At 38.3% G+C, this 12,500-nt stretch overlaps 1 protein-coding gene and 1 long non-coding RNA gene across 2 annotated transcripts in view; both read right to left on the bottom strand.

Annotated features, from left to right (window-relative positions):
* Positions 1 to 8,140, bottom strand: part of LOC135218391 (uncharacterized) — a 9,438-nt gene extending 1,298 nt beyond the window's left edge. The window contains exons 1-2 of the long non-coding RNA XR_010315309.1: positions 8,024 to 8,140; positions 3,352 to 3,387 (exon numbers count right to left, since the gene is read on the bottom strand). This is a non-coding gene — a long non-coding RNA (uncharacterized LOC135218391). The remainder of the gene's footprint in view (positions 1 to 3,351; positions 3,388 to 8,023) is intronic.
* Positions 8,141 to 9,445: 1,305 nt separating this feature from the next.
* The window catches only part of LOC135218135 (uncharacterized), a 44,101-nt gene continuing 41,046 nt past the window's right edge, over positions 9,446 to 12,500 (bottom strand). Inside the window, exons 4-7 of the mRNA XM_064254282.1 lie at positions 11,625 to 11,648; positions 10,190 to 10,391; positions 9,692 to 9,721; positions 9,446 to 9,503 (exon numbers count right to left, since the gene is read on the bottom strand). Coding sequence (XP_064110352.1) covers positions 9,446 to 9,503; positions 9,692 to 9,721; positions 10,190 to 10,391; positions 11,625 to 11,648 — 314 coding nt within the window. The remainder of the gene's footprint in view (positions 9,504 to 9,691; positions 9,722 to 10,189; positions 10,392 to 11,624; positions 11,649 to 12,500) is intronic.

Raw genomic sequence — 12,500 nt, 5'->3', positions numbered from 1 at the left:
TACATAACACGAAAGGAAGGAGGGAGAGGACTACTAAGTATAGAGGACTGCGTCAGCATCGAGAACAGAGCACTGGGGCAATATCTGAAAACCAGTGAAGACGAGTGGCTAAAGAGTGCATGGGAAGAAGGACTAATAAAAGTAGACGAAGACCCAGAAATATACAGAGACAGGAGAATGACAGACAGAACAGAGGACTGGTACAACAAACCAATGCACGGACAATACATGAGACAGACTAAAGAACTAGCCAGCGATGACACATGGCAATGGCTACTGAGGGGAGAGCTAAAGAAGGAAACTGAAGGAATGATAACAGCGGCACAAGATCAGGCCCTAAGAACCAGATATGTTCAAAATACGATAGACGGAAATAACATCTCTCCCATATGTAGGAAGTGCAATACGAAAAATGAAACCATAAACCACATAGCAAGCGAATGCCCGGCACTTGCACAGAACCAGTACAAAAAGAGGCATGATTCAGTGGCAAAAGCCCTCCACTGGAGCCTGTGCAAGAAACATCAGCGACCTTGCAGTAATAAGTGGTACGAGCACCAACCTGAGGGAGTGATAAAAAACGATCAGGCAAAGATCCTGTGGGACTATGGTATCAGAACGGATAGGGTGATACGTGCAAACAGACCAGACGTGACGGTGATTGACAAAGTCAAGAAGAAAGTATCACTCATTGATGTCGCAATACCATGGGACACCAGAGTTGAAGAGAAAGAGAGGGAAAAAATGGATAAGTATCAAGATCTGAAAATAGAAATGAGAAGGATATGGGATATGCCAGTGGAAATCGTACCCATAATCATAGGAGCACTAGGCACGATCCCAAGATCCCTGAAAAGGAATCTAGAAAAACTAGACGGTGAAGTAGCCCCAGGACTCATGCAGAAGATTGTGATCCTAGAAACGGCACACATAGTAAGAAAAGTGATGGACTCCTAAGGAGGCAGGATGCAACCCGGAACCCCACACTATATAAATACCACCCAGTCGAATTGGAGGACTGTGATAGAGCAAAAAAAAAAAATAATAATAATAATAATAATAATAATAATAATAATTTTTTTGTCTATCACAGTCATCCTATTCGACTGGGTGGTTTTTATAGTGTGAGTTCCAGGTTGCAACCTGAATCCTTAGGAGTCCATCACTTTTCTTACTAAGTGCGTTTTTTCTGGGAACGCACACTTCTGCATATGTCCTGGAACTACTTCAGCATGTAGTTTTTCCAGGTTCCTTTTCAGGGGTCTTGGAATCGTGCCTAGTGTTCCTATGATTATGAGTACAATTTCCAGTGGCATATCCCTTATCATTCTTATTTCTGTTTTCAGTTATTGATACTTATCAATTTTTGTATCTTTCTTTCTCATCTACTCTGGTACCCCATGGTATTGCGACATCAATACTATTACTATTATTATTATCATTTTTATTATTATTATTATTATTTTTATCAGTCCTTCAATTCGACTGGGTGGTATTTATAGTGTGGGGTTCCGGGGTGCATCCTGCCTCCTTAGGAGTCCGTCACTTTTCTTACTATATGCGCCGTTTCTAGGATAACACTCTTCTGCATGAGTCCTGGGGCTACTTCAGCCTCTAGGTTTTCCAGATTCCTTTTTAGGGATCTTGGGATCGTGCCTAGTGTTCCTATGATTATGGGTACAATTTCCACTGGCATATCCCATATCCTTCTTATTTCTGTTTTCAGATCTTGATACTTATCCATTTTTTTCCCTCTCTTTCTCTTCAACTCTGGTGTCCCATGGTATTGCGACATCAATGAGTGATACTTTCTTCTAGATTTTGTCAATCACCGTCACGTCTGGTCTGTTTGCACGTATCACCCTATCCGTTCTGATACCATAGTCCCAGAGGATCTTTGCCTGATCGTTTTTTATCACTCCCTCAGGTTGGTGCTCGTACCACTTATTACTGCAAGGTAGCTGATGTTTCTTGCACAGGCTCCAGTGGAGGGCTTTTGCCACTGAATCATGCCTCTTTTATGTGCTGGTTCTGTGCAAGTGCTGGGCATTCGCTTGCTATGTGGTTTATGGTTTCATTTTTCGTATTGCACTTCCTACATATGGGAGAGATGTTATTTCCATCTATCGTTCTTTGAACGTATCTGGTTCTTAGACCCTGATCTTGTGCCGCTGTTATCATTCCTTCAGTTTCCTTCTTTAGCTCTCCCCTCAGTAGCCATTGCCATGTGTCATCGCTGGCTAGTTCTTTAGTCTGTCTCATGTATTGTCCGTGCATTGGTTTGTTGTGCCAGTCCTCTGTTCTACTTGTCATTGTCCTGTCTCTGTATATTTGTGGGTCTTCGTCTACTTTTATCAGTTCTTCTTCCCATGCACTCTTGAGCCACTGGTTTTCACTGGTTTTCATATATTGCCCTAGTGCTCTGTTTTCGATGTTGACGCAGTCCTCTATGCTTAGTAGTCCCCTCCCTCCTTTCTTTCGTATTATGTATAGTCTGTCCGTATTTGTTCTTGGGTGTAGTGCTTTGTGTATTGTCATATGTTTCCTCGTTTTCTGGTCTATGCTGCGAAGTTCTGCCTTTGTCCATCCCACTTTTCCTGCGCTGTATCTGATTACTGGCACTGCCCATGTGTTTACGGCTTTTATCATATTTCCGGCGTTGAGTTTTGACTTGAGCATCGCCTTGATTCTCTGCATATGTTCAATCCTGATCGTGTCCTTCATCTCTTGGTGTTTTATATCCCCTCCTTCCATTATTCCAAGGTATTTGTATCCTGTCTCATCTATGTGTTTGATGATGTTCCCATCTGGTAGCTTTATCCCTTCAGTCCTTGTTACTTTTCTATTCCAAACTACTACTACTACTACTACTACTACTACTACTACTACTACTACTAATACTACTAATACTACTACTACTACTATTATTATTATTATTATTATTATTATTATTATTATTATTATTATTATTATTATTAGCAGTGTCACTCTCCAACATGGTAAACAGCTTTTTAAAAGTATAAATAACATGCTCACAAAATTCTATCGATTCAACACACATGACAATAAGAAACTGAAATCAAAACAAAATCGGATCATCCATTTAGTATTCCATGACCAAAAGTTGGAAATATGGAAATCCAAAAATCTTATTTATTCATGCAATGTATAAAACAGGCAAACAAATATATATTTTTAAGCGACCACGTTCAAAATAACAATCTAAATGATATCTGACCGTCATTATGTCTAAGTATCATAACCAGATCATGAAAAGTATTTTATGATACCCCTCAAGTAATAATAAGGGATGAAATATTTTCTTTGTTTTTTTTTTTATTTCAACCATACCTGTTAAAGCTGGAACACAGCGGTAGACGTTTTTGCCTAAAATGAAGATTGAGAAAGGGTTAATAATTCCAGTTACGAGGCGATTGTATTTCTGAGTATCGTTGAGGTTATTACTTTCCATCTTAATAAAGTCACATAAATAACAGTTAATAAGTAACCAAAGTAGTGCAATGGCATGCATATTTTATTAACAGAAAAGAAGTAACTACGAATGAGAGAGAGAGAGAGAGAGAGAGAGAGAGAGAGAGAGAGAGAGAGAGAGAGAGAGAGAGAGCCTTTGAATAAGCCAGGTGAGAATTCCAGGAGTGCCTGTAATCTTTGTATATGGTATCCAATCCAGGCTATATGCAGCAATTTTAGAATTTGCTAATGCACTATGTGGTAATACTAAACATGACGGAAGCTCCTTGGAACGCTGTGTTTAGTACTAGCCCCTTACGAATCAAAGTATTATATACACCCATTCCTATGGTGTGTGGTCGACAAATTATATCACTAAACGATTTCTTCCAACGTCCCGTCTGCTTTACGTTTACCATTCGGTATTGAGTACTAGCACCTCGGAGTAGGTGACACGTAGATAACAAGCCAATATGGTGTTTAGTACTAGCACCTCGGAGTAGGTGACGCGTAGATAACAAGCCAATATGGTGTTTAGTACTAGCACCTCGGAGTAGGTGACACGTAGATAACAAGCCAATATGGTGTTTAGTACTAGCACCTCGGAGTAGGTGACGCCTAGATAAAAAGCCAATACGGTGTTTAGTACTAGCTCCTCGGAGTAGGTGACGTGTAGATAACAAGCCAAAATGGTGTTTAGTACTAGCACCTCGGAGTAGGTGACACGTAGATAACAAGCCAATATGGTGTTTAGTACTAGCACCTCGGAGTAGGTGACGCCTAGATAAAAAGCCAATACGGTGTTTAGTACTAGCACCTCGGAGTAGGTGACACATAGATAACAAGCCAATATGGTGTTTAGTACTAGCACCTCGGAGTAGGTGACACGTAGATAACAAGCCAATACGGTGTTTAGTACTAGCACCTCGGAGTAGGTGACGCCTAGATAAAAAGCCAATACGGTGTTTAGTACTAGCACCAGCCAATACGGTGTTTAGTACTAGCACCAGCCAATACTGTGTTTAGTACTAGCACCAGCCAATACGGTGTTTAGTACTAGCACCTCGGAGTAGGTGACGCCTAGATAAAAAGCCAATACGGTGTTTAGTACTAGCACCTCGGAGTAGGTGATGCCTAGATAAAAAGCAATAGGGGTTTTTGTATAGACCAGCCAATACGGTGTTTAGTCGCACCTGGAGTAGGGTGAAGCGTAGATAACAAGCCAATACGGGTTTAGTACTAGCACCTCGGAGACGGTGCGAGGATAACAAGCCCAATACGGTGTTTGTACTAGACCTGGAGTAGGTACGCGTAGATAAAAAGCAATACGGTGTTTTAGTACTAGCACCTCGGAGTAGGTGACGCGTAGATAACAAGCCAATAACGGTGTTTGTCTAGCACCTCGGAGTAGGTGAGCGGTGGATAAGCAAGACGGGATGTTATACTAGCACATCGAGTCAAAGACGTATATATAGGGACATACAATGGTTTTAGTACAAGCACCTCGGATAGGTGACGCATAGTAAACCAGTTGTACTAGCACTCGAGTTTAGGACGTGTAGGATAAGCCAATACGTTTAGTACTAGCACCTAAGTAGGTGACGCGTAGATAAAAAGCCCAATCGGGTTTAGTAACTAGCACCTCGGAGTAGGTGACGCGTAGATAACAAGCCAATACGGTGTTTAGTACTAGCACCTCGGAGTAGGGTTGACGGTGGGGAATTAAAAAAACCAAGGCCCCAAATACGGTTTTAGACTAGAACCTCCAGTAGTGACGTTAGATAATTAAAAAGCACGGGTTTTAGTACAAGCACATCGGAGTAGGTGACGCATAGATAAAAACGTAGTTTATACAAGACGAGTAGAATACGCCAATAGGTGTTTTAGTACTAGACCTCAGTTAGTGGACGCGTAGATAACAAGCCAATACGGTGTTTAGTACTAGCACCTCACAGTAGGTGACGCGTAGATAACAAGCCAATACGGTGTTTAGTACTAGCACCTCGGAGTAGGTGACGCGTGGATAACAAGCCAATACGGTGTTTAGTACTAGCACCTCGGAGTAGGTGACGCGTGGATAACAAACCAGTACGGTGTTTAGTACTAGCACCTCACAGTAGGTGACGAGTAGATAACAAGCCAGTACGGTGTTTAGTACTAGCACCTCGGAGTAGGTGACGTATATATAAAAAGCCAATACGGTGTTTAGTACTAGCACCTCGGAGTAGGTGACGCGTATATAACAAGCCAAAGTAGCATCATATAATCATTATCTATGAGTATTTGATTAATTCTCTCAATATTTTTATGACAGTATTTTGCATAAGGCTTTTGGGGTTGGGGGGGTGGGGTGGGAGGGGTGATTTCTTTTATCTTCAGCAAAGGAACTAACATAAAGAGCAGAAACTATCTAGGGATCATCAGCCTTTTCAGGTATTCGCAATCAGTTGGTGGTTTACTAAGAATGAATGTATTTGTTATCTATTACACTGTCTTCAAGACCAAGGTAAGGGGAGCTCATCCCGTTTGGCTCTAAACCCATAATATTTCTGCCTAAAGATATAATTATGGCCTCCAACTATTTTGCCACCATTTTCTTCCCTTTCAGTGAGTTTTATTGGAAAATTTGAGGAGCCACCTTTATTTTTTCTTTCTTTTTGAGTGACCTAGAAACCTGAATATTGACATGGAATTTTGATGCAACTGCCTCTGAAAAGATACCAGCACCAATTAATAATGATTGGGAATGGCCAGCATCTGCAGGCTTTAAATTCAGATGTCTGAATGCCAACTGGTGATGGTATTAGGCCAATAATTGCTGGTTCATCCTCATAGAGACAAAGACACTAAAATGCTTTGTTGCTTCCTTTTCCAGTGAGGCAGCCAGAGGATTTCTTTTGACAGTTAAGTTGGCTTTTACAGAGACATATCTGCCCTTTCTCGTGCTTTTGTGGACTTTCTAGCATTGCAGTTATTATTTAATACTAAAATGTTTCCTCTTTAGTATATCTGCATTTGTGGTTACTTGTGTATTAAAACTGTTATCTACTCTCTCTTCCATTCCAGGAAAAACTGGTTAGCTTTTTTTGGGTTATTACGAATATTTCTCATACAAATGCCTTTCCAGTTTCTTTCATGAATAGAATTGCTTTCCTTCTCAGCTAACGAAATTGGGATCTTTTCTGCGCTTACCATAGGCATCCTTCCCGCAGTTCACACTGGCTTTTGTATTTCTTTATCCATACATTAATCAGTAGACGGCATCTTCTAGGCATCTAGGGGATGGAAAATTGAATCGAATTTCAATTTGTGAGAAGCTGGTGATACAGTTTGACGGTGTATCTGACGGTCAGCATTATAGAGGAAATGTCTGTGAACTTAAGAAAAACTTGTCTATGCTCTGTTTTTTTTCATATGTCCATCCGCCTGTGGTGTTTTTGTATAGGTAACACTGCGTCCCGGGCTCTAGTTAGTTACATTTAGCTTACATTCAACGATTATAATAATATCCTATTTCGAATATAAACGGTGTAATTCGCATACAGTAAATTATTAAAACACTTTTCAGTTACAAATGTACACCCAGATATCCTTTTATTTACCTAAAAATTACAATTAGCGTAACTATCTAAAGGCCGGGACGCAGTGTTACCATACAAAAACACCGCAGGCGGATGGACAGATGAAAAAAAACAGAGTATAGTTGTACAAAGGTTCCGGTTGTGGCATGACCGTCCACGATTGTTAATTCATATGAGAAGGAAATCCATTGGTAGTAGATGCCTTGTCCAAGAATCGCCACGCGAATTGTAAGAGAATATGCAATGTTGATGGTAACAATGCAATGACATTACGATTAAGAAGGCCACACAGTTCATGATATTAAGTATAAGAAAAAAATATCCACTGTTCTGGATGGAATGGAGAACTAGGCACAATGGATATGAGTGATATATGAATCACGTGCTAAACTGATTATAATCATATATATATATATTATAGTATATATATATATATATATATCTATATATCTATATATATAATATATATCGTATTATATATCTAATGTGTGTGTATATAGATATTATATATATATAATATTATATATATATACTGATATCTATTTGTTCTCTACTATATATCTATATCTATCTGTATAATCATTATAGATCTATCTATAATCTATCTTATATATATATATATATATTATATTATATATTAATATGATGTGTAGACAGAAGGAGGACGGACTATCTTTACACACAGGCACAGATATTTCGGCTAAAAAGTCGCTTGTGAAAGAAGTACAGCAAGCATAGGAAAGTTTCAGATTCATTTACTAAGTTAGTTTTATAAATACAGAACGATAGGATAATCTTGGCGAGGGGTACAGGTTGCATTAATATAATTTCCATTGAGTTGCCGTAACGTGAACATATTTTGAATAAAAAAAGAAATAAATAAATGCGACTGAGACTGAATATTCGAAAAAAAATATTAGTCACATGCACACAATAAACGGCGACTGGCACCATGAAAAGTCATCACTTACTTCTATATTCCATTACAAACCCGGGAAGTAGGTTTGTTCCGTCAGTGATCAATAAAAGCTCCACCATATTATTCTGTAGATTAATAGTGAATTCCGAATAGGACCCGCAGTACGTGTGTCTGGAAAAGAAGAAAAGAACTCGATGAAATGGACAGGAGACTCGTCGTCCTCTCTGTTGCATATGTTACATTTGTATATGTTAGCCCATTTCTCGCTAGAGGAAGTGCATCGAGTCCTACGGCATCTCTCCTTCAATAGTTTATTGCATTTTAGATAACGGTGAGGGCATGGCTTTTCCTCACTTTGCATTTGGAAGCAGGATAAGAGACGAAATGCTAATGCTACTATTTGGCGATCAATAATAACTTGCACATCTAAAACATATGAAACTTAATTATTTACAGATTAATGATTAATGACAGCAAAGAGGAATTTATGCGAAGAGATTTCACTGATGCTTTTACCCATCAAAAACAGCATTTGTGGCAAGCTTAGCCACCAGTGACAATAAAAGGTGTCATATCTAAGCTATCAGCGAGATTATAAATGACATCATTCATGCATCAGTAAATAGAAACAGAATTTACCTGGATATAAAAAAAAGGATTGGTTGTACTTTCTGTCAGTTTTAGCAGAAAGGAACTCACTCATATCGCTTATCCATTAATAACAGCACAGCCAAATGACATAACTTACCTTTCAGTAACGGCAGCAGTAAGAGTATTTATTCATAAGGAACAGCATAAATGTCCTCATTTTTACATCTCTTATACAAGATGTGCCTTTACTGCTTTGGTTATATCTGGAGATACTAAAACAGGCAACCTCCAATTCTACATCACTCTCAGGAACACAGGTGAAATTCCCTACCACGCAGTAAGAGTGGGAAAAACTCTCATTTCCCTCAGTAGCAGAAGTAAATTGTAGAGCTAACATCATTTAAACACCAATTAGAGGAGACGTGAGATCATTTGCCCTTTAGTGACAAAGAGATTTTGTTATATATATATATATCCATCAATAACAGCAGAAGTCACATCATTAGCCAAACAGTAACGGGAAAAGAGAGATCAGTCATCATTAATCAGTCTATAAGAGTAGAAGTGACGTCATTTACCCATCAATAACGGAAGTGAAATGAATTATCTTACCTCAACGGCTGTAGAACTGACATCACTTACCCATCAATAGAAGGAGTGAGATCAGTTACCTCTCAGTGGCTGTAGAATTAACATCACTTGCCCATCAATAACAGAAGTAAGATAATTTAACTTGTCAATGGCTGCAGAATTGACATCACTTACCCATCGATAACAAAAGTGAGATCACTGGCCTCTCAACGGCTGTAGAACTGACATCAGCTACCCATTTATAACAGAAGTGATATTATTTACCTCTCAGTGGTTGTTGAATGGACATCACTTACCCATCAATAACAGGTGAAATCACCGACCTCTCAGTGGTTGTAGAATTGACATCACTTACCCATTAATAACAGAATTGAGATTACTGACCTCTCAATGGTTGTAGAATTGACATCACTTACCCATCAGTAACAGAAGTGAGATCACTGACCTCTTTATGGTTTTAGAATTGACATCACTTACCTTTCAATAACAAAAGTGAGATCAGTTACCTCTCAGTGGCTGTAGAATTAACATCACTTACCCATCACTAACAGAAGTAAGATAACACAACCTGTCAATGGTTACAGAATAGACATCACTTACCCATTGACAATAGAAGTGAGATCGCTTACCTCTCAGTGGCTGCAGAGTTAAGTATATCTTGGTTTTACCATTCCACTGAGCTGATTAACAGCTCTCCTAGGGCTGGCCCGAAGGATTAGATATTTTTACCTGGCTAGGAACCAATTGGTCACTTAGCAACGGGACCTACAGCTTATTGTGGGCTCCGAACCGCACTATATCGAGAAATGAATTTCTATCACCAGAAATAAATTCCTCTGATTCCGCGTTGGCCGAGCGCGAAAACCACTCGTCCAGCGAGAAACTAGTGTCTGTAGAATTGACCTTACTTACCTATCAATAACAGAAGTAAAATCACTGATCCCTCAATGGCTGTAGTATTGACCTCACTCACCAATCAATAACAGAAGTAAAATCACTAAAACCCCTCAATGGCTGTAGAATTGACATCACTTACCCATCAATAACAGCCGAAGTATTGAGATCCCTGAAGCTAACCGAATTACACCCACAGCCACAAGATCCGAAGTTGAAAAACTTGATCTTGATCTGAAGGATATACCCGGGTGATGTACTGAAGTGCCATCGATGTTCCATAGGCGTATCATAGATATTCAAAGCCTCGATACTTCCTCCGTCCTCCCCATCCAGTATGATAGCTAAACAAGTATTCGAAAATGCATATCAGTATCTGAATGAAATAGTAATGGATAAGAAGTGCACGTTATTCAACCATTTCGTTCCATTGTGGTGGATGAAATGTATATGCAACACTGAATCTAGTATTCAGTTTTTTTTATTTATGATTTTAGCGTGACCAAGGTGATGTTATTTGTGCATTTCATGAATTATTGATGTTAGACGCTGATATCTTTGATTGGATAGTAAAGTGCGGCAAGAATTGTTAAAAAGATATGAAAAGTTTAGTACAGCTGAAAAAACTGGTCATATTGTTTTTAAGTGGCTATTTTCCAAGTAGAGAAAATGGAAAACAGAATCACAGGCGTGTGATCAGTATGAATTATTCTGCAAGAAAAGAGTGATCCAGAGAACGTATTGGACAGGCGTTTGTGGTAGAGGTGTTGGGAAGGGAAGGTCTTGATATCATGGAGCAAGGCGTGCAAAAAAAAAAAAAAATAAAAAAAAAAAAAAAATAATATTCAAAATATGAACCCAATTCATATGGAACAAGCCCACAGGGGCTATGGAATTTACATTTCAATCTTCCAGAGAATAAGGCGTTCGTTCTAAAGAAGGAACAGAAGGTCGTCGGCAGTGTCTATATTGTAGACCCCACACACTGCGGATGATCCTGTTTTGTACATGCATGAAGCGTCTGAAAGGTGTGGATGTATCGTGCACAGGTTAGCCTAGATTGCCATTTTAATTTCTACTGGAACTACCTTTATCAGTGGCGGATTTAGGAATCTTTCATTGGGGGAGGCACTTAGTATTTTCATATAATATATATATATATATATATATATATATATATATATATATATATAAGTGTGCGTGTGTGTGTGTGTACTATGTGCACACATGCGGTACATATTCATCAATATTTATCATGTATGCATACATACATAAACATTTATATGTTCACAGTAGTAGTAGTTGATGTTGTTAATGTTTTTGTTGTTGTACAGTTGTTGTTGTTGTTGTTGTTGAAATAATCATTATCTAAGCAGATTTTTGCTTCTAATAATGATTAACTGAAAGAAAACGATGTTCTAGTATTCACATCCATTGCGGGATGGCGGGCTTGGCACATGACCTGAACCCCCCCCCCCCCCCCACCCCTTTAAATCCGCCTCTCGCCCTTATCTGTAGAACTGGCTTCTCCGTGTAAGCAGTGATATAACTTCGAGAGGTGTGAGAACTCAACTTACGTGTAGTTCCATTTCCCAGGAAGACTAAATAGAGAAAGAAGAGGTAAAAACCATTATCAGGACATTAAATAAGACACGGCATTTAATTACTGAAATGTGGCATTTTCGAAATACGGTATTACATGAATAATAATAATAATAATAATAAAATAATAATAATAATAATAATAATAATAATAATAATAATAATAAATTTTATAAAAAGAATAGACAGTAACATACACAATTTACATACATAGGATAACATAAAGTATAAATTCACAAATGCCGATGTTTGTCGCATAGAATATATCCTTCCTGATTTCCTTAACTTTCTTCGGTTGGGGATATTTATACTACTTAGACTCTAACATCCAAAAGAAAATATTTTTTTATTTTTTTTTTTAAAGTTCCCTTTAGGAGTGTTTTGTGTCGACGCTACTTCCACGAGAATCAAGCCATTAGACGAAATCAGTCAACCAACGAAAGTTTAGTTTCTTCCCTAATTTCTTATGGAGGGACTGTGGTACGTTCTCTCATAGAGAACATTTTTATATAGTGTTAAGGGAACCAGTAAGTAGAGAATTCAGTGTGGCAAATATAGGTCGATATAATTTACATCAGTTTGGTAGTCACACACACACACACACACATATATATTTAATATAATTAAATATTAATAATAATATTATATATATATAATATATAATATAATATATATTAATAAGTATATTACATCATTCGAGCTACAAATGTCCTTTAATATCTAATTCAGTGCTCTACCTCGGAATTGATATATTTTTGCATATATGTACGAGAGGGAATTTTTTAGTTGATAATAATTTCGTACCACCATGGGATCGAACCACTGTCCAGCTGACGGGAAACAGAAATCAG

Source organism: Macrobrachium nipponense, chromosome 9 (assembly GCF_015104395.2).
Source record: "Macrobrachium nipponense isolate FS-2020 chromosome 9, ASM1510439v2, whole genome shotgun sequence".
In the NCBI taxonomy this organism is placed as follows: Eukaryota; Metazoa; Arthropoda; class Malacostraca; order Decapoda; family Palaemonidae; genus Macrobrachium; species Macrobrachium nipponense.
Note: the sequence above shows the minus strand (reverse complement) of the source record. Positions and strands in the feature narration are given on the sequence as shown.